This window comes from Hipposideros armiger, unplaced genomic scaffold (genome assembly GCF_001890085.2).
Source record: "Hipposideros armiger isolate ML-2016 unplaced genomic scaffold, ASM189008v1 scaffold_125, whole genome shotgun sequence".
Lineage (NCBI taxonomy): Eukaryota > Metazoa > Chordata > Mammalia > Chiroptera > Hipposideridae > Hipposideros > Hipposideros armiger.
The window spans coordinates 2,512,851-2,540,378 of NW_017731475.1; the positions used below are offsets into that span (position 1 = coordinate 2,512,851).

Sequence of the window (27,528 nt, forward strand, 5' to 3'; positions counted from 1 at the left end):
CTAGACTGAAGAACAAAAGGACAGCAACTTGTCTGTTCCCCTTCCCCCAATTCCCCAGCACTGTTCCCATCCTCCAATTCCCCAATAAAAATATTAAAAAAAAAAGAAGTACATCTTGTCTGATTCCATTTACATGAACTTCTAGAGCAGGCAACATTAACATAGGGTGACAGAAATCAGTGGTTGCCTGTGTGTGGGGTGGGGGTGGGGTAGGGACTGGGAAGGGATCTCTTGGAACTTTCAGGTGTCACTGAAATGCTCTAGGTCATGGTCGAAACTGATTGAACAGTACACTTAAGATCTGAGTACCTCAATAAATATAAATCATATCTTAATAAAAATACGCATTTAGTTGTCTTGGCTTGTCTTTCACAACAGAATTTCTTACGGTGTTTAAAGTTGTAAGAAACACTAACAACCTCTGTACCATTACGTTATCATTTTCTTTCAAAGATAAATTGAAATTTCTTTTGGTTTCTTAATGAAATAAACACAATAACCAAAAGTGAATCTTGTGACAAATAATTCAAATGCGCTGTGCGGAGTGTGCAGCAGGAGGGCGATGAGGGAGTAAGGATCTGTTGGTGGGTCACGAAGGCATTCATTCGCAAAGAAGAGAATCGCACCTGGATGGTGAAGGAAGAGGAGAACAGAACAATGCATAGAACAGAAAAGGAAGAGCATTCCAGGACAACATGTGCAAAGTCACAGATGTGAGATGGCTGGGGGAGGCGCACACATGGTGCAGGGACATGAAGTTCTAAAGGCGGGTTGGGTCCAGATTGTATAGATTACCCGTCCCCTCCCCCACCCCCCAGTGGACTGCTGAATCCTCACAACCATCTCATTTTCCAGAGCCAGGGCTTGGGAAGTGCAGGGCCTTGCCCGGGGCCCTCGGCCATTCTGCAGCGGGGCAGGAGCCCCCACAGAGATGGCCTGGGCTCTTCCCCTCACCCTCAGTGATGTGCTGCCTCCTATCCACCGTGCTGGGGAGGCTGGCCTTGTTCACAGTGCTCATGGGGCCTAAGGGAAGCTGAGACCTGACCAGAATCTGCTTTACGGAGATAACTGGCCTCTGACAAGAATAGATCATTTGGGCTGTAGTTCCAAGTCTTTCTTTTTCTGCCTCAATTCACTTGAGAGCAGAACTATTTCTACTGAGATCATTAGTAAGAGTGGCTAAGCAGTGGTCACCAAGGGTTGCCTCCATGCCTCCCATTCTGCAAATACTCCCTCCTCCCACCAATAGGTCCTAATTTTAGGATTGGATCAGCAATGAGATGAGTTCAATAGGTTTCTAAGTAGGAGCTGGGGTCCTGTTGGGGTCCCCAAATTTAAATGAGAACATGTAGGGTGTGGAGGGGCTGGTTCTGGGGAATTTTGAGCATATGTCCTTAGCAACCACCCCAGAGGGTGCTGAGACACTGAGGTAAACAGGATTTGCTTACCAGCTATCTTCCAGGTCTTGGTGATAATGTAGGTTTTCTAGCCCCTGGACTGGCTCAGGTGTGAAACTCCATCAGGGTTGGAGGTTTTTGAGCCATCTTAGAGAGAGGACATAGTTTCTGTTATGTTCTAAGGACTATGGCTCTCTGCTGGAGAAGACCCCAAAAAGACTCTCAGAAGAGACTGGGCCATTCTCTCAGAACAGACACATCCTCGGGAAGCTCCTTCTACTGGACAGAGGTTAAGACTAGGTCAGGAGCTTGGCATTAGGGATTTGCCTTATAACAACGACTTTAAAATAATCACAACCAAGCTGCACAGAGCTCATGGTTTATAAAATGTATTCATACTCATTATCTAAAAAATTTTGAGCCCCACAAAAATGTTGGAGGTCAGCATTAAGCAGATGAGGAAACTGAGGCTTCGGGGAGGTTAGGTTGCCGACACCTGTATAGTTCGCCCAGCTGCCTGCCTTGCTACCTTAGTCCCCTCCACTCTCTCCCTTTCTTCTTTCAGTTTTAAAAAATAACTAGCTATTAGTTAACTATGGGCCATCTTATTCTAGAAAGGATTTAAAGTAGCTTGTGAGGTTACAAAAATAAAGAAAAAGATAGTATAAATTAACAGTGGGGGCAAATATGAAAGAAATCTAAGAATTAGACCTGAGATCAATCCAAGAGTTACAATAAAGATGTTATAATGCCTTATATATTTGCTATTGATGGGGCACACACTTGATTTTAAGTTAATGTGAAAAAAGAAACTTGGTCACTATTCAGAGTAGCCACAGGCTAAAACAACAGGGAAACAATCAGTTCCTCAAGAGAAGTACAATGATTTTAGGTTCTTCATGTTTACAACATAAGTCATAATGCACAGCAACTACCTTTGATAATTTAACAGCTTTGAATTAGGCCTTAAAAGGTGATTATGCTTTTCACAGTTTTTTTCAGTATACAAGAGAACCCACCATGTCATGCTTTAAAGAACATGAAAAGTACACTGTCTTTCCAAAGTCCTATAGCAAATTCCATTTAAGGAAATCAAAGCAGGTAACACTCCAGTGAACTCATTAGCTGTTGGAACACTTTTAGGACCAGGGAGACAGGCCCGGTGACTGCTGCCACACTTGCTGAAGGGGAAGAGATAAAAACCCACGCTCTGTGCCACAGGAATACATAGGTCTTCACAGGGATGTTTTATCTGATCTTTTAACTTTTTTAGCTTCATGATTAGGACTTGGTAGCAAACATTAACAGGACCTTTTACATCTTACGTTCCTTATGATCACCGTTTTTAATACAGAAAGGCGTTATTCCTGAGTGCCATTTTCTATGTTGTACATTTTGCTGCATTCAGGTCCCAGGGCCAGGCTTTATTTACATTGGCTATTTTACGCTTTCCTCACTCAGCCCTCCAGTTTCCCTTACTTTTATGCCAAGGAACGGACACCGAGTTTTTCCTTTTTATAATTTATATATGCAGAAAATACATCCAAGTCAGGAATGCTCCTTTCATCCACAGGAAGAGTCTGGGGCCATCTGACTCATCGACACGACAAGCCCAGAAATAGAAAAAGCAATCTGGCTGCAAGGGAGAGACGAATGGAAACTTCTCAGCCAGCATACAGCTAAGGTGCTATGTCATATGAAATTAATTCTCTGAGGTCAGCGATTAGAGTCAGGTTACAGCCCAAACATAATTCTGCCTGCTAATTACTTGACCCATTACAATATTTATTTCACTGAGAGAGATGCCCAGCCACGACTTCCAAGGGTGGGCTTGGAAGCAGATGGAAGGAAGCAGACAGCCAGAAAAACAGCAACCCTTTTCTTTTACAAACAGACGTGTCTCCCAGGCCCCTCACTGAAATGATTGCTTCCTGCCTCTCTAAGTGAGAGATCAGATGGATGGTGCTCCCCCTTTTCCAGCAAAATGAGGCACCTGAGATCCCTCAGCTCTTTAGCAAAGTGCAGAAGAAGCCCCAAGGTGAGATGGTAACAAAACCCCGCTTTGTATGGGAAAGAGGAAGAAGTCCGGGCATTAATGAGTGGCTGGAATGACACAGGTAAGTACCCTGGAACTTCTGAAGACTTAGCTTCCTCCACTAAAGACATTCAGAGTGGCAATAAGAAGGGGTGCCAATTTCCAGATGGAGATGTTGGAATAACGAGGCTACCATGAACAGGAATGACTCTAAAATACAAAGAATAAATTGAGACAACAGCCCTCACTTCCAAGGCGGTGTTAAGCAGTGCCTGAGGGGTTGGTGGGCATGAGGAACAGGGGATCTGAAAGCTGGTATCTGACAATGTCAGACTCATATATACCATATATATTTATATACACATACACATATCACTGTCATTAATAATAAAAGAAATGGTGGTGGCGGCTGCTGTCACCACACACTGAATGACTGCTCTGTGCCAGGCAGTGCACCAAGAGCACTATGTCCATGACTCCACCGAGGAGGGCTGTCCCCTCCCTTCCCACATGGCTCCCAGGTGGCCCTTTGCCATTTGGGGATTAGTTCCCCTTCTGGGATGTCCTTGATCTTCAAGCAAGCTAATAGCGCCTGAATAACAAGGAGGATTGTGAGGAAAGGAAGAGATCTACCCTATGGCTGGTCTGCTGCAGGCCCCGAGTCACATGAGGCTGCTGAGAAGGTCAGGGTCATCAGCCGTGACCTGGGGGCCAATGGGAAAGCTCCCAACCTCTTGCTTTCTCCCATCATTCCCATTTCTGTCCCCAAATTGACACATGGTGAAAGAAAAGAAGGGAAATACTGATGCCTATAGCTGAAGGGTGCAGTTTAATGGCCAGAAACCAGACTTGTCACATGCAATCAAATCATCATAGTGTTGGTGACAGAGTTAAGACAGTTGAAAAAACAGTTGCTATTCCAACTTCCAATTTTCAAGTTATTGTTGGGGCTGAAATTTCTCTCACCTCAAGTGTTTTTATTTTGGAAAATCTCCAAAGCATACTTTCGCCATATTCCTGTAATTGAAACATGAAAAAAATAGGGATGTTTTCAGCCACATTAAACTCTAACCAGATGCTCTTTAAAACCTTTTTACATGTACATAGCACCTTTTATTCTCGCCGAGAGTCACTTTATTCACCCCTGAATTACATCCACCACAGACTGAAAAAACTAACTCTTTAAGCCTTGGTTACCCACTGACACATACCATCTCCAGAGAGGAAGTACAGAGATCCCATCGGCCTTTCTAAGTCCCCCTCTACTCACACCACTGGGAGTCCAAGTCAAATCAATTAAACATTTACTGACATATATTCTCCGTATACGAGGAGCAAAGCTGAAGAACAGAGGGAAGTTGGCATGACTATAACCAACTTGCAAAGTGAAAATGACACGTAGGATTCCTATCACAGGGGTAGGGCCAGGCCTTGGCCTGAATGGCTCCCCGGAAAGACACTGCTTCCAGCACCTTGTCTTCTATTATTCACCAGGAAAAGAGGAAAAGCAGTGTGAAGAAAAATTAATGATGGGTTTCACTGAATTCTCAGGTCACCACCCTCAGGACAACCCTAGGGCACGACCTGGCCGTACCTGGCGCTGTGTTTGGTCCCCCAGTCACCACTTTGACCCCTTCCATTCTCCACAGGAGGGCCAGGAAGCATTTTTGAAAATGTAAATCGGACTATGTAAACGTTCAGGTTACAACTCCACAGCAGTTTGCTTTTATACTTAGAATAGCATCCATATTCCCTACCACAAACCACAGGTGCTGCCATGCGTGGGCCTCCACTTACCCCTCGGTTTCTCCCAGTTCTCCTACTTGACCCACTACACCCCGGCTGCCCTGGCCTCCTGGGACTCCTAGGACATGCCACCTCCTTTCTGTCCCCAGAGCTGTACACTCATTGCTCTCCTGGCTGGGCTGTTCCTCCCATCTTGCTCCGTCACTTCAGGTTCTCCTCTGACATCTGGAGCAGGCGATCCGCCCTCCCCCTGCATGGTCTGCCATGCTCTTCTCTTACTCGACATCATGGCACTACCACAAATTGTAATTATCTGACTCATTTGCTAACTTGTTTTTATTTGAAACTTACCATGGCCTTTAAAACTCCAAGATGGCAGGAACCTATAACATCTGCTTTTTAAATGTCATATCCCTAGTGTGCAGGATAATGCCCAGGCACAGCAGACATGCAATGAGTAATTGTTCCATGGATGATGAAGTGAATAACATTGCAAAGAGTAAATTAAAACAATAATAGAAGAGGGCCATCTTGTTATTTTATGTTTTTACGACCATAAAAACGATTATACTACTGTACATCTTGGATTTCTGTTAGCGATTTTTGTCATGGATTCATTTTAACCAGGACCACCCTGACTGAACTGGAGAGGCTGAGAGAATGGAGACCTAGCTTATGGCTATAATTAGAAACTTTCAAAATGATTGCTTAAAAACACCAGGTTTGGCATACAATGCACTTTGAATAGGGGGATTAGCCCTTTCTCATTTAAAAATATTTGTGGTTGAAAGCAGAGTTGCTCTTATGTATGGAGCATGGCGTTCCTCAACTTAAGAAAAATACAAAAGAACCTTCAAGTCAAGTGCCAGAATACTTAAGAATGAAGATGTATTCCTGGGGAGCTACTGTGAAGCTGGTCTGAGCGGACCCCCTTGCTCACCCTGCCATTTGGCCCTGGCCTGGGATGAAGAACCACAAATACCCTGGGTGCCAGTCCCCATCTCCCCAACCCTACCCTGTGGCTACAAGGGAAGATCTTGAGTCTTCAGATTGTGTCTTTCTGGTCCTTTGATCATTGAGGACCAAGTCTGGCCAGCTACCAGGAGCCTGGCCACACCATAAAGGGAGGTCTAGATGTGTTCTCCTGCCTCAGGATGCTCTGTGGAGGCCCCGGGGCAGGCCAACGGTACTTGTCTACTGGATGAACAGCAGCCGTTTTCTAGGCACATTTGCTCAGCCTTCAGGATCAATCTTTCTCCTTGGTTTCCTCAGGGTACTTTCTCCTTGTCTCTGCTAGGACTCTAGATGCTCAGCACACAGTTTACTCGGATAGGGTTCAGCTCCCTTGCATAACTCTTGTCTTTCCATGTTACCTGCTCCCCATTTCCTAGTGGCTGCTGGGGATTGGGCCACAGCTCAGGCAGCTCACCTGGAATCAGGCTGCAGTCACCTGCCCAGATTCTCCCTGCAGTGTTGAAATACCCCACTTGTAACGAATGCGACTGGTACCCATACTGGAGCAGCCACATCATTCCTCACCCCCACCCCACAGCTGGCCTCTGAGGGCTCAGCATCCTTCATCAGTAAAAGTGCACAGAGGCAACACTAGTGGTCCCCTCAGGGCACAGCGATAGGACAGCCTTGCGTAAACCCAGAGATTACTCTGGAGAAGCTGTGACATAGCGGCTTCTCCAGGGCTTTCTGTCAAGCACAGGGCACCCAGCAGTGTGAAATTTAAAGCCAGGTCACACAGTTTTCATGAGTAAGATAAGAGGATAAAATTAGATGAGCCCTGAGTTTCCTTCCAGGTGAAACATTCCAGTGTCCCACACAAAGCCTTCTGGTTCCAAATCCTGTGAGTTTGCTACTACACCTCCTTGACTCTATAACTTCCTGCTGAAATGCCTGCGGTGGTTCCCATCGTCTGTGGAGCACAGTTATAACATCTAGCATCAAAGCATCTAAGATCGTTAACATCCTGGGCTCAGATAAAGATTCCACTTTACCTAGTACCATGCTGGACACCATACCCCTGTCTCCCAGGCACGGGAGTAGCTTGCCATTGCTGACCCATCATGTGCTCTCCTGTCATGTGCTTACATCGTGTCCTCTGCCGAGAATGTCCTCCTGTTTACCCTTCCCCTGGCAGACACTTCCTCCTCCTCCCCCAAGGTGTCCAGTTCCAGTGTTTCCACCCCACCCCCACCTCGTGCCTCCATCTCAGGTAGACTCAGGCAGAATTCTGTTCAGCCCTATGTTATAATGCGCAACCCATTAAAATTAGAATTTTGATGTGTGCTTCTCCTACCAACCTGAGTGTTTGATGGACAGGGATGAGGCTACTTACTTTATCTGTATGGCACTAAGACCTCACATTGTGTGGCATATTTGGGGCACTCAGAAAATGCTGGGGGTGCCAAAAAATGTATACAAGTAGACACTTTGGTCAACGTTGCTCAAACAGTAGTTCGCCGTAATCAGAAGTGTCTGGACGCTGATGGTAACCACTTTGAGCATCGCTTGTAATTGCAGAAGTCAAACATGACTTGTATTTTTTTTTTGTTATTGGTATATATTTAGTATTACAATTAATACAGTTTTCCTTTCTTAAAATGTGTATACATTTTTTTGGCACCCTCTGTATCTGCTGACGTGAATTGAAAGTTGTGTGCTTATGGATGTCCACACCTGTTTTTTAGGCTACCAGAGACAACAGCTACTAAGGCAAGATTTGAGCTGAAAAATTAAACAACTTCTCTGCTGATACAACATCTCTTTATAAGATGTGCAATTAGAAAGGACAATAAGACTAGAATGAACAAACATTTTTAAAGAGAGAAGGGCTGAGAGGGGCTAAAGATTTCTAACTCGTCTATTTTCCTGTTCACAAAGTAACTTTCTAGCCCAGGAGAAAACATTGGTCCAATTTGAGATGTTGCTGGAATTATTCCTTCTCTCTTTTTTCTCTAGTTCTCAGAGAACCAGTGCCTATTTGGAAAAGTAATATAGAGGCAAAAGTGAAGAGAGCTATACAGTGATACATATCAACAAGCCTATTGAGTGATGATAGCTATGCCAAGAGAAAAGCATTACATAATGACATCAAAATAGGACACTTGAGGGATGTGTTAGAGCTTAAACATCTGTCACCTGGTATTTTGGCATTCTTGTATAAGAAGAAATAGCCCGTGGAAACCAAAGAGTACACATTATTTGCAACAAGATTCTGAGGTCAAGAACATTTTTTTTTCCCCATCTCTCTCCCTCTCCTCACCTCTCTCTCTCTCTCTCTCTCTCTCTCTCTCTCTCCCTCCCTCCCTCCCTCTCCCTCTCCCTTAAAGTTAAACTGTTAGTACCATTTTTCACTTTAGAAAAATATGAAACCCTAAAATATGTATAATTCTAAAACATTGTTTACAGGTGGGTTTCAAAGGAAGAGACAGGCATCCCTCATTATACCAGCTTTTCCTAAAGAGTTGTTTACTTGGAGATACCTTTCTATTTTGTGGGTTATCCAGGCCTTTTATTTTTATGTATAGGGTATTAAGCCCATCCTTAGGGAACATGAAGGAGAAGATAATACATGAAATTTAAATTTGTCAATTTTGCTAGTGGGGGAATGTCTGTTAGGAAAAAAGTTTAAAACCCTGGAATTTAGAAGTGGCTGATAGGTTATAAAATGTGTGCTTTTCTTATTTCTTTACCTTCTAGCTCACTGAGATGCTGATCCAAAATTGCTGTACTCTAGGATTGCTTCTTTCCTTTGCCCACTTGGTCAAAGTGGTCAGTGATGCTTCTTCCAGTCAACATGCAGCTATTGTGCCCTGGCTGTGTGCTAGGGGCTGGGGCTGCAATGTTAGAGGCTGCGCTCTGCACCCCAGGAACTCCTAGTTTAGTGTCAGAGCGAGACAAGGATGCTGGCAGTTGCAGTTGCTGTGAGACTGAGGGTAAGGTGTGGTTAGCGCTGGGTGCCTTGGGAGTAGCACGGAGGAACACAATCCACCCAGGGTGGGGAGAGGGCAGCGGGAAAAATGGGATCTGGAATTTGGGTTCAGAAAAAGTGAGGTATGCCTGGGGAGAGCTGTCTCTGATGTCCGGTGATCCAGCTCTGCTATCAAGTACCCATGGTTCGTTTTACAATTTTTTACAATTTATTGAAAAAAGCAAGCAAAAAAGGACAAATTAGTTTAAACTTCAACTTTTGAGAACTAGTACTATATATCTCTTTCAACACCTCCCAGACATCTGCAGCAACAACTGTTTGTAAGAGTCAAGCAAAAAACACACAGTTAGGTTTTCCTGGATCATTTTCAAGTCATCAATGGACAGGTTCACAGAATGTTAGTGCTCAAACCTTCATAGACGAGGAAACTAAAGCTCTGAGTCAATGAAAAAACGATCACTAAAAGATTAGAAATATTTTTTGTTCATATTTCCCTTCTTTACTTGGTTGCCCATATGTAGGTGGGAATACGAAACTTTACAGAACCCGTTCCCTTTCCTTGAGGGATTAAGGCCAATGGGGCTGAAAAGACTGTAAAGACTGAGGAAGTAGCTGGCAGGGAGGGAAGATTGGTTACACATGGGGGCAAAGAGGATACAGAAACCACTGCTGGGGAAGGGAGCTACCAACATGGAAAGGGTAAAAACTAGACTGCTCCTCTGGTATAAGGCTGGAACTGGAGCTTCAATGTGCTTTCATGGTATTTAACACAGATATATAGAGCAATAGATATGATATGGCTGTGTGTGTGTGTGTGTGTGTGTGTGTGCATGTGTGTGTGTGTTGTGTGTCTATTTCCTAGTTCTTCTGGTTGTGAGGGCCTAGAAGCCATGGCATATTCTAGTTCAGTGAGCACACCCAATGCCCAGATCTCGGTTTCCATACACTATTTTCCATAACCCAAAAACCAAATCCTTAAAGATGTGGCTAATTCCAGGGCTGGGTAGAGAAAATACAAGATGCACATGGAATATTTTCTTGTGCCAGAAAGTAAGAAAGCACTCAGAAAATGATGAGGACTTGTCAAAATAACAGCTTGAAGGGGCTCCCACTGGCCAAATGTTGAGATCCCTTGGGCATGAAAATAATGATATTAATGGATTATAACCCACTGATTAAAACAGGAATCCATAAGTGCATATTGATATAAATAAATGCAAAAATAAATAGGGATACACCTGAAACTAATAAAAAAAGGGGGGAGGGGAATAGAGGAGAACGAAAAGCTCTTCCTTCTAGTAGAAAGTATATTTAAGAGCAATATATTTACATGGTCTCCAAGTATCTTCCCATAAGATATTTATTAATTGCAAAGGGAAAAAGTATAACTTTACAGTAGACAAGTCTGGCAGATACCACCTAAAACAAGTAGGGTTGGTATGGACCAACTCCATTTATGTCTCCTGATAAGATTAACTAAGGAGAATAGAGCGTTGCTTCTGTAGCATTCCTGCCCTCAAAATGCACAAACTCAGTCTTATTATGAGGAAACATCACACAAACCTAAATTGAAGAACATTTACAAAATGTACTCTTCAAAAATGTCGAGTCACAAAAGACAAGGCAAGACTGCAGAACTGTTCAAGATGACAGGACAGCCATGACAACTAAATGTAACATATAATCCTGGACCCAAGGAAAAATAATTTCTTTCCCTATAAAGGGTATTAATATTGAGACATTTGGTGAAAAGTCGAATGGGAACTATGCATTAGAAAGCAATATTGTATCAATGTTAATTTACTGAATTTTATTGTTATGCTGTGGTTACGCAAAAGACTGCATTTATCTTTTAGAATAATAACACTTACATATATAAATTGACTTAGAAAAATACATACACACATATATAAACACAAGGAGGCAGGGGGAGTGAGAGAGTGAGAGAAGGGGGAGGGGAGAGAAGGAGAAAAGGCAGGAAGCAAAAGTGGTAAAATGTTAAAAATTGGAGAACCTGAGTGAAAAGTATATGGGAATTCTTTGTTATTTTTATATCTTCATTGTAAATTTGAAATTATTAATAGTTCAATGGTAGTGGTGAAAAATAAAGATCTAGTATGACTCAGGTCCAGCTCTGAATTCCCAGGCTGATACTTATCATCCATTTGGCTCCGGGGAAGTTATTTAATTATTCTGAGGTTTGGTTTTCTTATTTGATCACCAATATAGGACAAATTTAAAGGGATGCTGTAAAGATTAAATAAGATAACGCGCAGATTGAGCACCTGGTTGGTGGTGCGTTTGTCTGATAGAGGACATGATACCAATGGGTGACGCAATACATACTTGGTGAAGAAATGAACAAGCTCATTCTTTCCGCCTGTCTCGCGCCAACTGGAACAAGTGGTACCACTTAGAGAAAACTAGACTCTTCAAATTTTAGCAATCTAACGTATGAGATTTTTCTTAACACCGAAGAATATAAAACAAAAAATTTAAATAACAATAATAAACACCACCCCACATTTGGATGCTGCTCTAAAGTGTCCTCAGTACTCTCTACTCATGTCTCATGTGACACTGAATGGAACAGGCAGGCATTCAAGTTAAAGTTCAACACAGCGTTAATAATAGCGACTCTCTCCAGTGCCTTGGGTTATGACTGTCAAAGAAGAGGTCATGCCCTTGTTACTTAAATCTCAAACAAGGCTTGCATAGGTTCATGGTTGCAGGGTACAAAATGGGGTTCAACGTAATGTCCATCTGGGCATCTGTTCCTTCGATGCTGGCACTGCTGTTTGTGGTTCTCAGTGCATCTGGGACAGAGATGGAGCAGAGAAGGGGACCCAGGTTGTGCCCGAGAGGTTCCTTCTCTCCGCCAAGAAGTGCACGTGAATCTGAAATTACCCAAGAGGGTGTTTCAGAGCTGCCTGCCAAAGAGTGGTGTCTTCTAATCTGGAGAGCAGCTGCTGGGCACAGGCAGGCAAACACACACACACACACACACACACACACACACACACACACGGGCATAACCACAAAGCCTATACCTGCCTCTACGTGTCTGCTCTGGGCAGATGGCTCCCGGCTTTTGGGTCGCCTCGTCCTGCAGCCAGTCCCGTTAGGCCCTGTCTTCCGTGGAGACTGGCAAGCTCGGGCTGAGGGATCTGAAAGGTTGCCTGTCTTCAGAGTATGAAGGACGCTGCCCGGAGAGTGAAGAGGGTTATATTTAGTGTTTGGGCCCAGTCAGTGCTGGGCTCCCCACTGCCTCTCCTTTGCAGAACTGTCCGTGGCCCCGGGTTGCAAACTCTCTGTGGCTTTGAAACTCACAGAACAAAAACTGAGCACGCGTCCAAAAGGAAAAGAAGAAAACATTGGTGTTGGTCCCTGGATTCCACTATTGGATTTTGGTGGGGATGAGAGAGTTCTCCTGGGCGTGATCAAGCAAAGGTGCCTGCACAGCCAGGTAAGTGTCCCAGCTGCTGCTGAGGAGAGGCTTTGGGGACGGTACTGTGTTATCCAACATCTGGGGATTGCCAACACTGCTCTCCAGGAGCAGGATCTCCTGGATATTATGCAAGGGGATGCAGTAATCTCAGGTATGATTAAGAGCTTATGACGATGAAGACTTTTCGGCTAATATGAGTAAGAGCTGCTTGCAAAATTGAGGAACTGTCCTGACAGTAGGTAAGTTGTGCTGCATTGGTAAGCATGAAAGTAAACCAAAATGACAGTGTAAATTGCTATCCTCTTATGAGTAAGGCAAATGGTAAAAAATTTAAAACATGGTTTGTGCAAAATGACTGTCTTTGTTAATAGCTTAATTTTGTAAGCTGATGTGAATGATCAATATGTAATTTCAAAACCATCATGATGTGATGAAAATGGAGAATGATACTGGATAGGCTAGATTGGAGAGAAGGAAATCTCTTTTCACGGAAAGACAGAAGAAGCTAGCATCTTAAAATGGGAAGTTGATTGCATTCTTTTTTTCTTTACTTTTGTTCATATTCTTTCGATGCTAAGATCTGATGAATCGGAGCCAGAGAGCGGAAGCAGGTTTGTGAGGCAGGGTTTTTGGAAGGTCTTGGGGATCACCTGTCGCCTCAAAGAACATGACTGGATATCCACTGCATATCACATCTCAACGTCAATGTGCAATGATGCTGGACTGCTGCCAAATGATACCAGCGCAAGTTCTGCTCACTGTACTTGCTCAGCGGGAGTATTAGTCCATGTGTAGGGTGACTGCATAGTGTTGAATATAGCAACTCCATTCAACAGAGAATATGAATATTCCAGCTAAAATGCTAGACATATTCACTCATTCCTATTTCCTTCATAATGGCAGATGATCACACATCTTTCTTTTCAATATCTGTGCAAGTCTCAGGAAGGGTTACAAGAGGCACAATACGTACATTGCTTCACTACACTTACCATGTTCATATGTGTATTCAGTTTGTGTAAAGGAGGGCATGGGGTATATCATACTACTGGAGAGAACTCTTTCAAATTATGGCAATGTTCCTCTAGCTGCAAGTAAAAATGCTTTTTTGATGATGACACTTTCCAATATATAGGCATATATCATTTTATGGTGTTTTGCTTTATTGCACTTCACAGATGCTGTGTTTCTTTAAAAATTGAAGGCAAGACCCTCCACCAGCAAAGAGATTACAATTCGCTTTAGTGTGATGCTTACTTTATTGCAGTGTCTGGAACTGAACCCACAATATCTCTGGGGTACGCCTGTATCAATCTTCTACCCCTCAAAAATAAACATTCCAAGTAAATATATCTCTGCAGTTATCAATTGACACTGTTATGAAATTCCCACTGTATTAATGAAAAATCAGCATATATGCTTTAAGAACTGTTTGCTATTGAAAATTTCTAAAGGCAGCAATAATGTTCATGGGCTATATATCCACTTCTTTAAAACAAATATGTAAGGCAATTGAGACAGGTCTACTCTGATGAGAATTATTCATGCAATTTCCCAAAGCAAAGTGGGTTTGGGTTCTTATGATAACCAATGCAAAAACACTCTGCAAAAATTCTAGGACAAAGGAAAGTATTGATTATAAACAAAGAAGTGCAATTTTCAAAAAGAGTTTAGTTTCCGTTAAAGTTCATGTGTAATTATATTTTTTGCTTAAACTGTTATTGAAGTAAAGAATTTATTAGCCAAGAATTGATTTAGGTAGTGGCATTATCACTAGAGATGGAACTACTTTATTGTGGCTTGAAAATGATGGTGCGTTTGATAGAACACTATTGCAGAATACTGGTGTTGCAACTTGTCAAGAGTTGGGTAGGTCCAAGGATTGGAAAAAACTAAAAGTAAAGGGCCCTGTAGTCTTTTCTTCAGAACAGAGTCCATATTATTCTTTGTCTTAGTGGAAAATTTTCATTACCACTGAAATACATGCCTTGTGTCTCCAACATGTTACATTAAAAAACATTTCAAGAAAAAGTTAATTGCTTTTATTTGCCTTAGGATAGAACTACTGACCACCAGAATTTAAAAACCATTTATGCTGAGCACAAATAAGTTTTTTTTTTGCTTCATTATAATTAGGGGAGATACTTATATGATAAAGGTTTTCATTTGTTTGCTCATTTGTTCATGCATTCAGCAAATACTTTAGCATGCTTCCTATGTGCTGGGTTCTAGGGATACAGTGTGAATGAGGCAAATGTTTTCCACATGCCCTGAGTGTAGGAACCTTCACAGAGGGGCCGATGACTAGTGGTTTGAACCTGTATATTGTTCATGTCGTTTGCCATGGTATTTTCTCCCTCATTTCTGATTAAAATAAAAGTTAAGGACCAGAAACAAAAATATTGTTGCTACTTTATAAAGGTTATTTAGTGTCTGCAAGATACGGAGACAATTCCAGAGATCAAATAATCAAATAATTAGTTTGGAATATACATTCTAGTGCAAATACCTGAGTCTTCTTTGAGAGATGTTGACATTTTTTTGCTGTTTTAAACCACAGATATTAGACAAAAGGCTTGCACACTGATAGGTTGCTCTTTCAGGATTGGGTCAGACAGGAAGTTCCTACGGAAGACATTAGAACAAAATCTGTACTATAGTCCCATAGCTATCTAGGGTTCAAATGTGATGCAAGTTCATGGTGTTTCAGTCTAATCTGTCTGACTGGAGGCTACATCTGAAAAGGGTGGCCGTACTGTATTGGTTGAGGAGACTTTTTATGATGGCATTAATCTTGACAACAATGTCACTTTATACCCATGAAGTGTTTTACATTGTTTATAGAATTCCAGCATCAGTCACTCACTTGCTCTTTTGATGACCCTGTGTGATAGGAAAGGCGGGTGTTATTCCCTGGTCAGCAGGTGGAAAGACTAGATTTTAGACATTTAAGGGGCTAGCACAGCTAATTTTCTCTCTAAGGCACAGTCTCATTAAGTAATTTCTCAAATGAAGGACTAGGAAAAATTCAACATGCGTCCTCACAGCCCCGACCTACTGTGTGAAGGTGGACATAGCCAAGGCAGAGACTATGCCTCTAGAGGAGAGTTTAAGGCCTTCTCCACACCCCATCCTCTTCCTGCCTCCACTTCCCTTCTAGGTACTCACCCCTCAGTTTTCTCTTCTGGCCCTCGAAAAATCAGTTTAGTTGCTAAAAGAGATATAAGCCTTTTCCTTCTTCTTCAGGACAGGACTAGTATGGTATATTAGTATATTCACCTACATGTGAATGCACATGGAATTTTAAACCACTGCTGAGTTCCACCAGTCTGGCAACATAACACATGGTTTCATCAGATCAAACCTATTGCCCATCCAGTTCCGATACTGCTTTTGGTGGAAGCATAAGTGGGCCCTTCAGGAAAACAGTTTCTCATGGGTAAGAGAGAACATCACAGGGAAAAATTATCTACGTGGATAAATGGTCAGCCTGATTAACTGAGAGCAATATGATGATAGGCAGAGCTGAGCAGAACAGTCTTAAGTGAATGAAGAAAGTCTTTTTTAGTGAATTCTGAGAGTACGCTGATCTGTTGGTAACTAGCTACTGAGGGTAACAGTGTGTGGGGTGCCAGACACAGCTAATACTGTTGGTTACTATCTATGACTAATCTAATACACAAGTCTTCATGTCTTCCTTACATTTTTCCTGGAATTTATTCTGTATCTATTTAAAGTCTGCTATACTTGTTTGGAGGATTTTAGCTACTTTTCTCTCATTTTGGTGGCTTGGAATGAATGTCGTAGGTCTTCGTGATGGGTCTAGGGACAACTCCTTGACTAGGAAAGTGGAATTCAGGGGAAGGTAGCAAGGGGAATACAGCAGAGGACGCTTCAATGCTTCTCCTTGGAGCTGCTGCTCCTGGCCCTGCAACAAAGGGATAAGAGGCAGCTGCCTCTGAGCCAGGGCATTAAACTGCCAGGTTGTGACTAGGGACACCAACATCTTGGTTTTCAGCTGCTCTGAACATCTTCACACGAAGCTATTTTAAGGCTCTTTGCATTTGATCAGGGAGCATGTGGGGTTAAGCCTTGTGTTTTCCATTTCAGTTTTAGAACCCAAGCAGGTGCAGCGAGTAGTCCAGAATTTAAAAACTTCCTATTGTATATCACCCCAGCCAATGCAAAAATAACTTTATATTAGGGGGAAAAATATGTGATGGAGATGGAGACTTGTTTCTTAAATACAATTAAAAGTTTTTAGGACTTGAATTAAAAAAAAATCACTGACACTTTCCATCATAATTTCTGTTTGGCAACCTTTAGTTAAAAAAATGAAAGAATAAGTAAAACCATTTGGCCAGAGTTAGGAAAATATGTAACTATTTGTGCTAAGGTCCATGAATGTAACTATATTGTACTTATTATGCTTGGAATATTGATGACAAGGATACCACTGTAGATTAGGGGCATTTTGGATTGTCTGACAATATCAAACAGTGATTTACCTCTTGAACTTTGACAGTTAGAGAAAAATATCCTCTAAGACTCATCCCGCTCCCTGAAGGTACACAGAGTTGAAAGGAAAGGAAAGCCTGTACGAACAAAAAAATCCCTTTAAAAATGTTTTAAGGCATGTACTCGCAAATTCCTAAAATTTATATAGAGCTTCCCTGTCTGTTGAAACCATGTTTCTAAAGGTCCACCACACACTCATGCATCTACACCCAGGGTTGTCCATTCTTAGTTTAAAAGGTATCTCTGCATGGTTTAGGGGTCGACTACAAAGGGATGAGAGGGAATGTTTGGGGTGATGGAACTGCTCTAGGTCCTGAGTGTAATGGTAGTTACATGATTGTATTAGTGGTCAACATTTGCAGAATTGTACACTATAAAAAATGAATTGTATTGTATGTAAATCATAACTTAAGGAAATAAATGCAAAATAGATGTTAAGAATCACCACCGGTGTGGCTCTACAGCGAGAGTCTTCCGCAGCATATTCTGCTTTCATGTTGATGGACTGGAGTTCTAACATAGATTTTCAGTGGGGAAAAATAAAAATAAAGAAACTTTAGGGTACTAAAATAAACAAGGAAAAAAGAATCCTTGAAAATAACTGGTATGGTCCACTCCCCTCATTTTACAGATGAAGAATTGAGGCCTACAGAAGTTTTCCCAAAGTCTCAGAACTAGTTAGTAGCAGAGAAAGATACCTGTTTCTAGAAATAGTTAAAAATGATCAACCTACAGAAATTCAACCCTCTAACTACTCTGGTGCAATGATGACTGTCAAAACTGCATTCTCTAATGAAAACAGTCATGGGGTAAAAACTATGCAAAAAAATTTCAAGTAGCTGCCTTCCAAATGTTGCGTTGAGAAACTGGCCCAAGGCTGCTGGCTTCTGGCAAATATACAAGGGAAAACTAGCTGATTCCAGTAGTCAGTAGACATTATTGCATACACAGTATCTGTCAAAAACAAGTTACCCCTGCCACCACCACTACCACAGCCTGTACGCACTATGGAGGGAGTATTACAAAAGAGGATCTTGGCCATGTCTAGAAGGGGCATATCTTTCTTTATTTGTTTACTTATTTATGTAACAAATAAATGCCAGGCACTTTCCTGGGTGCTACAATCCAATGTGGATCTTGGGATCATAACATAGTAGGCTCTAGATAAGGAGCAATGCTCAAGCACCAGAACAGAGTAAGGGCTGTTTGAATATAGCAATCAAACAAAATCCCAGTTAGAAATAAACTAATAAATCAACGTGTTCATTATAATGCATAATGCCTAAGAGCATGGATTTTCCCAAATGGCATCCTGGGTTCTAATTCCAGTTTTGTGTGATCTTCAGCAAGTTACTTAACCTCTCAAAAGCCTTAAGTTTCCTGAATCATAAAATGGAGATAATAGGGCCAGCCGAGTGGTGCATTGGTTAGGAGTTGGCTTGGGATGCCAGCGCTGTGCAGCAGGACCCCGGTTCGGATCCCACATATGAGGGCCAGTGACGCTGTGCCCTCTACAGCTAAGATGGTGAACAACAGCTTGACTTGGAGCTGGGCTGCCACGAGTTGCCGGCGACGGTGTAGGCTGCAGTGGGGCTGGCCGGCAGCTGGTGTGTGCTTTCATGAACTGCCATGAGCTGCCGTGAGCGGCCGTCCAATGGCCGGCGAGCGACTGCCTCACCCGGGAAGAGTGCAATGATAATACCAACATGGGTCAGTGAAGCGACATCCTCCACAACCAGACTGCAGAACAAAAGGACAGCAACTTGTCTGTTCCCTTTCCCCCAATTCCCCAGCGCTGTTCCCATCTCCCAATTCCCCAATAAAATCTTAAAAAATAAAAAATGGAGATAATAATTGTACTTGCCTTGTTGGGAGCAATAAAGAAGAACTATAAAGTGTTAAGTACAGTTAGGGGCACACAGGTGCTCAATAATCAGGGGCTATTATTATCATTATTATTAATACAGAAAACTCCCACATTGGTGTTATAGATTGGGTCTGATAAACTTCAGTCTTGAAATGTGGTATACTAGGTACTTTTGAGAAGGTGATAAATGATACAAGGCCCAGAATACACAGGCACAAAACTTTGGATCCCTTGGATCAAATTAAGAAGACTTGGGCTAGAAACATCATATAGAAACCAAGGGAAATGGCATATGAATGTCATGTTTTCTTTGGGACTCTAAGAAACACTACATGCCCACACACAGGTATGAATTTAAAATGCCAAATTTTGTGGTTTTGGGCATTAAAAAAACCCCCAGAAACTTGATTATTAAAAGCAAACCATAAATTTCCTTGATCTATGTTAAAGTAGAAATATCCTTTTTCCTGCCTGAGATCCTCTAGCTATAGGAAAGTGCCTTTCTTTCTTTCTTTCTTTTCTTTCTTTCTTTCTTTCTTTCTTTCTTTCTTTCTTTTCTTTCTTTCTTTCTTTCTTTCTCTCTCTCTCTCTCTCTCTCTCTCTCTTTCTCTCTCCCCCCCCCTCTCTTTCTTTCCCTTCCTTCCTTCCTCCCTCCCTTTCCCTTTCCCTCCATTTCATTTCATTTTTTTGCAATTATCTTGCTCTCTCCTGCCATAAAATTTAAATCATGTAATGGAAGTTCTACCTTCAAAATGTGATAATTTATGGGCACACAGCCCAGAGGATTCTGAGGAGACAATGAAATTCTTGAATGTGTGCAAATCATTTCAGAATGGGAAACAACTTTTCCTGTGTAGCAGTAATTATTTATATACTACTACCTTGAAAGAATGTTAATAGTACAGTATTAAGTTACTCCTTTTAAAACAAGGCACTTCTACAAGGTTTTATCTGTTCTTTCCTCATTTGGAAAGACAGCATGGTACACATAAAATAGCAAGTTTTACTATCGTAGCATTAAGTGGTTGGGTCAGGTTTCAGAAAGACTGAAGTGATACTTTAAATACCTACAAAATGTGTGGAAGGAAGGCTCCAGTTCAAACCATGACACAGTTGTGGATCCACTGCTCTTACAGTAAACAAAGTGACCAGAAAATTCCATGACCAACAAAGTGCCGAAAGAGGCCATATGCCTACTGAAGAGACAAAAACTTCAGTATACCTCAAATTTATATACACTTAGTAATTTTCTCAGATGGTATCGTGAAACTGCAATCATGACCTACATAATCTAATTATTTCGGCACATGATTCCATTATTATGTTCCCATCCACATCTGGATAGTTCATTTGTACAAGGCAATTTCAGTAATTTCAGTTGAAAAGAGGACTTGAAAGGTCCAGCTAGGTCTAGTGGAACTAATCTGTACATAAACAAGGATTTAAAAAAAAATTTTTTAACAGTATGGAAGAACATAAAGGTTTGCACCTGTACTTATAGCACTAAAACAGTAGTTCTGTTTGAACTGGTAGCTACAAATTTACATCTCTTGGCTCTGTCACAAAATCCACAAGTATTTAATTTAATGTTTTCAAAATTAGATCAGATATGTTAGTGGCAAAATGCCAGTCGCGATTCTAATGGGGCTTTTGCATCTCTACCCTTTGCCTTACTGACCAGAAAACATTTTTCTTAGTTTCCTTTAGCACATATTGGCTATCTTATTAATTTTCAGTACAGTCATACCTTGTATCTGGGGGTGTTGGTTCCAGGACCCATTGAGGACACCAAAATCTGTGGATGTTGAAGCCCCTTCTATAAAATGGTGTAGTATTTGCATATAACTTATGCACGACCCCCCATAAATTTTAAATCATCTCTCGATTACTTATAATACTTAAAACAGTGCAAATACTTTTTTGTTGTTGCTTTTTTAAAGATTTTTTTATTTATTGGGGAATCGGGGGAAGGGGAACAGACAAGTTGCTGTCCTTTTGTTCTTCAGCCTAGTTGTGGAGGACGTTGCTTCACTGGACCAAGTTGGCACCATCATTGCGCTCTTCCCAGGCGAGGCAGATCAGTTGCCGGCTTCTGGACTGCTGCTCACTGCGGCTGCTGGCTATACACAGTAGTGCGTGGCAACCCACCTGCCATCACCAGTGACTCCCGGCAGCCCAGCTCCAGGTTGAGCTGTTGTTCAGTATCTTTGCTGTAGAGGGCAGTGTCACTGGCCCTCATATGTGGGATCTGAACCGGGGCCCTCTGGCGTCCCAAGCCAGTTCTTAACCAACGCGCCACTCGGCCGGCCCAAAACAGTGCAAATACTATGTAAATAGTTATTATACTGGATTGTTTAGGGAATAACAACAAGGAAAAAGTCTGCATGTGTTCAGTACAGCTGCAAACATCCTAGGCCTAACTACAATAGTACATGTCAACAGCAACATTACTTTTTTTCCCCGAATATTTTTCGATAGTTTTTTTGTTTTTTAAGCAGCAAGATAACCTCCAGTATTTAATTTTCCAAATGTGAAAACATACTACAGGGATCAGAGTATTAGCATGAGATTAGTGGAACCACCAGTCAGACACCACATGAGGGAATCAGGAGGGATTTCACTCATTATCGGAAAGGTTCCAAAGGAAGCTTATACTCTCAGTAGGAAGGTGAGCAGCAGGCGCTAGCACAGGGAAGGCTGCAAGCTTCTGGGTCCTAACGTCCCTGCCAGGGAAACACAGTTGTAGATGATGATGCCCCTGCACAAAGGCGGATCTCCTTTTTCAACTAAGAATCAATCTCCAGCTCTCAACTGTTACTTGGGTAAAGAGCCCAAGTGGGGCTGCTTGGGATAGTCCTTCACGGGAAGCTCTGGATCTTCGGTCACCTTTTTCCGCTATCTCTACAAGAGTCCTTCTTGCTCAGAGTTCATACTGTATATCTTGCATAATCCTGAGGTTAATAAATCTGGGTCATTGGAACAGATCCACATTAGCCAAACACAAAAAAATGGGTCCAGCCTAGGCTGGCCTGGGGGAGGGCTGAGCGTCCACGGACTGTGACATCACCTGCAGTTGTACATCTCGGGGGTATGCAGGAAGCCTGCACTTCTGCATGTAATGGTATCTTCACTGTAGCAACTTGCATCCGTGTCTTGTTGAGGATTCAACCCCTTCTGATTTACTGAAATATCTAGGTCTGTCTGATTGTGCCATCAATCTCAGCCTACCACTGACAGTAATTTCCTATTTCATGCATATCTTATGCATAGCACACATAGATATTTTCTCATCAAAACCCCTCGAGGGTATATTCTAACCGCCCTGGTTTTTAGACTTCCAAGCACAATTCTGTCCAAACCAATAAAATAAGTTCTGATGGTCTGAAGCTACGTGAAATGAATGACTTCCAAGACGGGTTTTAAGTGAGAAAGAGTGAGAAGGGAAAGCTCATTGATAAAAAGGGCTTTGTTTGGTGTACAAAGAGATTACTAGCCACTTTCAAAAGCTTAATTGCATCCCAGGAGGTTGAAAACCTGAGTCTGAGGTATGTCATGTGAAGAAGGGAGAGTAAATGTGGGCTTCTGAAAAGGGAACTAATCTTCTGAAATATCTCCTGGGATGGCATCACCTTGACTTAGCAGTTGTTTTTCATTTCTACTTTCCAACCTACTTTTGTGTAGGGATTAATGGCCTTCCCTCAGCCCATTAACTTGGACTGTCATTAATCTCCAGGAAATACCTTGTCAGTACTGCTTAAAAGGTATATGAGAAATGCTGTGTATTAGGTTAAAAATGGTTACTCTCACAGCCATTAAACTACCCTTTTCAGTGATTACTGAGTCTTCCTGGAATTCCCTTTTGCCTCAGGATTAGTTAACATTTTAATCATAGTCTTACTTGTAGGCTATTAAGTTGTTAGACAGGAATTGTACCTGGTTAAAAAATAACAACCAAAAACCTTTCTGTAGGGTAAAGTGAGTTTTCAAAAACACGACTCAAAGAGGCTGTTACTAGTCTAAATTCCTATAATTTGTATGTGTTTCACATACTTGGAAACTGAATGTTGCCACCTCCAAATCACTATTATTGGTCAGCTTCAATTATAGGCTATTTCATTTTTAATCTTTGGTAGGAGAATACATTATCTACTAAAACAGCTTTGTAAATAGGCTAGAAAAATTGATGTAGGCATAAATATTTGTATGCTGTCAGAGGAATATTTATGAGATGTAAACAATACTTCTTGTTAATGGTTCTTGTAAACACTCTGCTCAAGATAAGGCTAGAACACTAGTTCACTACAGCTGAAGAAACAACTCATAAATCAAGTTCCCTATAAATATAAATGGTCTCATGAGGAGAAAGTTAGATAAAGGCAGATATTTTCATAGAGTGATTAGAATGAAAGCACAGGTGAGGTTTTTTACTGTAACAGACAGAAGTGACTACAGAGGTACAAAATATGGAAGGAAAGAAATAGGGACGGCGATGGCTGGGCAGTGAACCAGCTACAATAAAAACAGTGGTTCTCCACTAGTCTCTGGGGTAAGAGTAAACAACAGAGGCAATTGTTTCCATCCCCACTTTTCCTGAATTTTTCTTCCACTTGAGCGTTAACAAGCTGAGGGCATTGGTGCAAATCACCAAAGCATCAGGGCTCAACTCACAGCCTCTCCTGCAAAGCGGAAAGAGTCCCCAACCCTAAACTCTGGATTCCTAGGTTTTGCAAAAGCAGGTTGGTCAGCCGGCTCTGCACTTGCTTCTTCTCTGCCTTGGTCACTGTCCTCTGGGTGTTGAGAAGACAGGTCTGTGCTCTAAGTCATTGTCCTTTAAACACAGTTGTGAACTGCTAACAGTTTTGTTTAAAAGTTTATAAAAGTGGTAATCACATTGCTACATCTCTCTGGGGTATCTCAAACAAACTGTAATTCAAATTCCTTGTTTAAAAAAGAAAGAAAAAGAAGCTCAGAGTTCTTGAATAGACAAAGACAACTGATAAACAGGCTTCGGGTGACCACAGTTATGTCATCTTGGTCTTGTTTCTTGCTTTGGGCAGGAGTCAGGGTGAGCCATTTAGCGGAGGGACCTCCAATCAGTCCATTTGGACGCTCTGCCAGGGTAAGCTTCTCTGCAGCCACAGCCCTGCCATGTGGCATGACTAGTGGTAGTGGGTGGGTGGGTAGAGGGGGCTATCTTCACTAGAGCCTGCCCTCCCCAACCCAAACACACACAGATGGCAGTTATCTTCATTTCAGGGAAATGAGAAGTCAGGGGCAGACGAGGAGCCCCAACCTGGTGACGTGGCCTCTGGGCCTACAAGCAAATAAAGGGGTGCAAGTGGACACTTCTAATGGAAACCTCTGCATTCATTGATGCAGCTGATTAAACAAGCTGTTGGGAATCCTGCAGGGCCAGGCTCCAGGTTCTGATTAACAGGGGGTTAGCTTTACATAAAGATCAGTTGTTCACTGATAATGTCTCCCACATTCAGGGTATACAGTCTTTTTTCTTTAGGGTGAAAGAAACAGATCCATCTTAATGCAACAATTCATTTGAACAAACATGCTTATTATAAAGCACGTCAGGCCAAACACAAATGTTTTCCTGTTATAATTTTCCAAGGGGCAGCTTGCAACAGCCACTGAAAGTGACCATTTGAGGGCTTCTGACACAGTCCATGCCAGCAGCCAAAAGGCACCTTCCCATCCCTACGCTGGCCCTTTGCTGCCCACACCTCCTTTTTGCTCAGTACTCATAGAAGTTGCTGCTACCTGTCAAATCAATGCTTCCAACCTTCCTAGAAAAAAACTGGATGCAAGATTTGGGGAACAAACCCCTGGAGCATCTAGGTCTTCAGTTACACAGAGGACTCGTGCTTAGAGTAGATTTTGCAATAATTGAAATGCCTATCCTGTCGCTGGTATGGTTCCATGCCAACGCCTGTGTGGCAGTCTCTAAAGGAGCAACAACGGCCCTCAGAATGGAGCTGCTCTGCTCAAGCCTCAGGGCTCCGTTTGTGTCCTTCTGGCCGGCTCTGGCTGCCATTCTGAGCTGCTGCCTTCTCTATAGTCTGAGAGGGCTCCTCTTTCAAGGGCCACTTACCCTGTTTATGTAGTGAGGCTTCTAATCACCAGTTGCCTTTTAAAGACTCTTGGCCTAGAGTCATGGAGTGCATAGGAATATACGAAAGTTGGAGAAGGTATTTCATATTCTAGATCTATGAATATGAAATGAATATGAAATGAATATGAATATGCACCCTCTAGTCAGTGGGTCATCCCCATTTTTACAGCACTTAGCTTCTCAACCACATACACTTTTCTCCTCCAGTGGCACCTGCAAGACCATGAGCTGAAGGCATTACATTGTTTTATCCTTTAAACTACCTTTGGAGGCCGGCTGAGTGGCTCAGTTGGTTAAGAGTGCGAGCTCTAAGCAACAGGGTCACCGGTTCAATTCCCACATGGGCCAGTGAGCTGCACCTGAGCTGAGCTGCCGCTGAGCTGCCAACAGGCGGCAGGATGGCTCAGCTGGTGAGAGCACGTGCTCCTAACAACAAGGTTGCTGATTTGACTCCTGCATGGGATGGTGGGCTATGCCCACCGGTAACTAAGATTGAACATAGCCACTGATGGCTCAGTGGTTAGAGCATGCACTCTTAGCAACAAGGTTTCTGGTTTGACTCCCATGGGATGACTCACATGGGATGGTGGGCTACTCCCACCAGCAACCAAGATTGAACGCCTTGAGCTGAGTGGCTGAGAGCTGCTGGCAGGCGGCCGGATGGCGACTGGACTTGGAGCTGAGCTAGCCGCGCCCTCCACAACTAAGATTGAAGGACAACAACTTGGCTGTTCCCTTTCCCCAATTCCCCAACACTGTTCCCCTCCCCCAATTCCCCAATTAAAAAAAAACAAAAAAACCCCCCAAACCAGCTACCTTTTCCAATCTGCTCTGCCCTGGAAGAGCTTGGAGGTAGCTTCGAAAGGCTATTTTATTGATGAGAGGGTTTAACAACATTCCCTAAACAGAAAATATCTCTCCTACACTAGAATACTTTTTCATATAATTTAGTCCTTGATCCCAGAAAAAGGAGAAAGCTGGCTTTGCAAGGTGTTGTTGTCTTTGGTAGCCAAGTAAAGATCACAGATTCAGAGGAATCTGTCCTTGGGTTTGGTCTTTCGGTCGAACACTGAGCAGTACTGAGTACAAAGCGTTGTGGGAGATACACAATGGAATCTTGTACTACCCTTGCCTTTGAGGAATTGCCAGTTTAGTAGAAGTGCTTCGAAAAACATAAAGTCTACAAAACAGTACAGAATATGAAAAGTGTCACAAGAGAGGTACAGTTAAAGTGCTGGAGTGATTTGCAGGAAAAGGAGAACTCCCATCTGCAGAGAAACAGAAATCACATTCACAACATGGATCCAATTTCTATGAGCATCCTACGCAGAGTGAAGGCTTTTAAGGTTACTTTTGCTTCTCTTTCCTTATTGTCCCCTTTCTGAGGACATTGATTTATCCTCTCACTGCCTCAATCCCTCCTGTCATGGAGTGGATCAGATGGCACATGTGTTACATTGAAGGGCATATTTATTTTCACCGCAATCAAGAATTACAACAGAAGCACTTTACTGAAAGCAAGGTTGTGTCATAACTTTTCTTCAGTTGCTCACCCTCTGCCTTTCCTTTGCTTCTTCTAATCTAATCGTCCTTACCTAAGGCCTCTCTTACCCAACTGCAGAGCTAGGGATAAGGTTAAAAGTCAAATAAGACACCATATCTAGTAGTGAGGAACTAACAGTTCACCGAGAGAGACAGACTTGTGAATCACTGAAGTACCGGCAAGTATCACAGGCAGGCAGAAGGAGACCATTCCAGGTCTAGCTGTGGAACTGGATTGCTGAGCTGGAACGTGCAAAGGGTTTTAGAGTCAAGAAACTCTCAAGCCTCGCTATTGCAAAGATCATCTATGTTCCAGAGAAGACTGCCCACAATGGGGAGGGGATTGGGAGGGAAAAAAGTTTGACCTAGTTGCCAGTCCTCTCCCCACTGCAGGTATTAAGCTTGCTTCCAGAAACATCTCTGGTTTTGGCCTGTGACCACAGCCAACGTACTACCTCTTTGTTTGGGGAATGAGGAGTTGCCGTTTCAGCTCTAGCATTAACTGTCTTAGAAAAGAAAAGGCACAGTCGATGGCTGTGTGTGGATGGCTAGTGAGCAAAAACATGTCCTTCCCCAGTCTCTGCATAAAGCTGCCTTGGACAATGACTGGTAACAGACACGAGGCACATGTCTGTTCTCCACCACAGTCAATGAGAATTTCAATTTGCACCACACAGCTCCAGCGGTCCCCAAGTAAAAAGCGGCCAAGGTACCCCCAAATCTGATTGGCTCCCATCCTACATGCAAGAGAGAGGCCAGCATCATCCTGCCCTTCCTTCTCTGCTCTCCATTACCTGGGCTAAGAGACTGACCCCTGACACCTCAAGAAGTTAACTGAGCCTCTTCAGGCCACTCCACCAGGGATGGAAAAGTCAGGAAAGGGGAAATTTTCATTAACTGCTAGGAGA

At 42.6% G+C, this 27,528-nt stretch overlaps 2 protein-coding genes across 7 annotated transcripts in view; one reads left to right on the forward strand and one right to left on the reverse strand.

The window, feature by feature from the left end:
* The window catches only part of CMSS1 (cms1 ribosomal small subunit homolog), a 345,852-nt gene that overhangs the window by 52,338 nt on the left and 265,986 nt on the right, over nt 1-27,528 (reverse strand). The window contains exon 1 of one of the 4 annotated variants that reach the window (XM_019648353.1): nt 15,079-15,768. The exons of 2 other annotated variants lie outside the window; for them this stretch is intronic. In XM_019648353.1, coding sequence (XP_019503898.1) covers nt 15,079-15,106 — 28 coding nt within the window. In that variant the 5' untranslated portion in view covers nt 15,107-15,768. Of the gene's footprint in view, nt 1-11,467; nt 11,508-15,078; nt 15,769-27,528 lie in introns of those variants that run through there. One more of the 4 variants, XM_019648354.1, reaches the window with a different exon arrangement.
* FILIP1L (filamin A interacting protein 1 like) overlaps nt 12,273-27,528 on the forward strand; it is a 270,986-nt gene continuing 255,730 nt past the window's right edge. For 2 of the 3 annotated variants that reach the window (XM_019648347.1, XM_019648348.1), the window contains exon 1: nt 12,274-12,587. The gene's annotated coding sequence lies outside the window, so the exon portion shown is untranslated. Of the gene's footprint in view, nt 12,588-27,528 lie in introns of all 3 variants that reach the window. The other variant, XM_019648350.1, reaches the window with a different exon arrangement.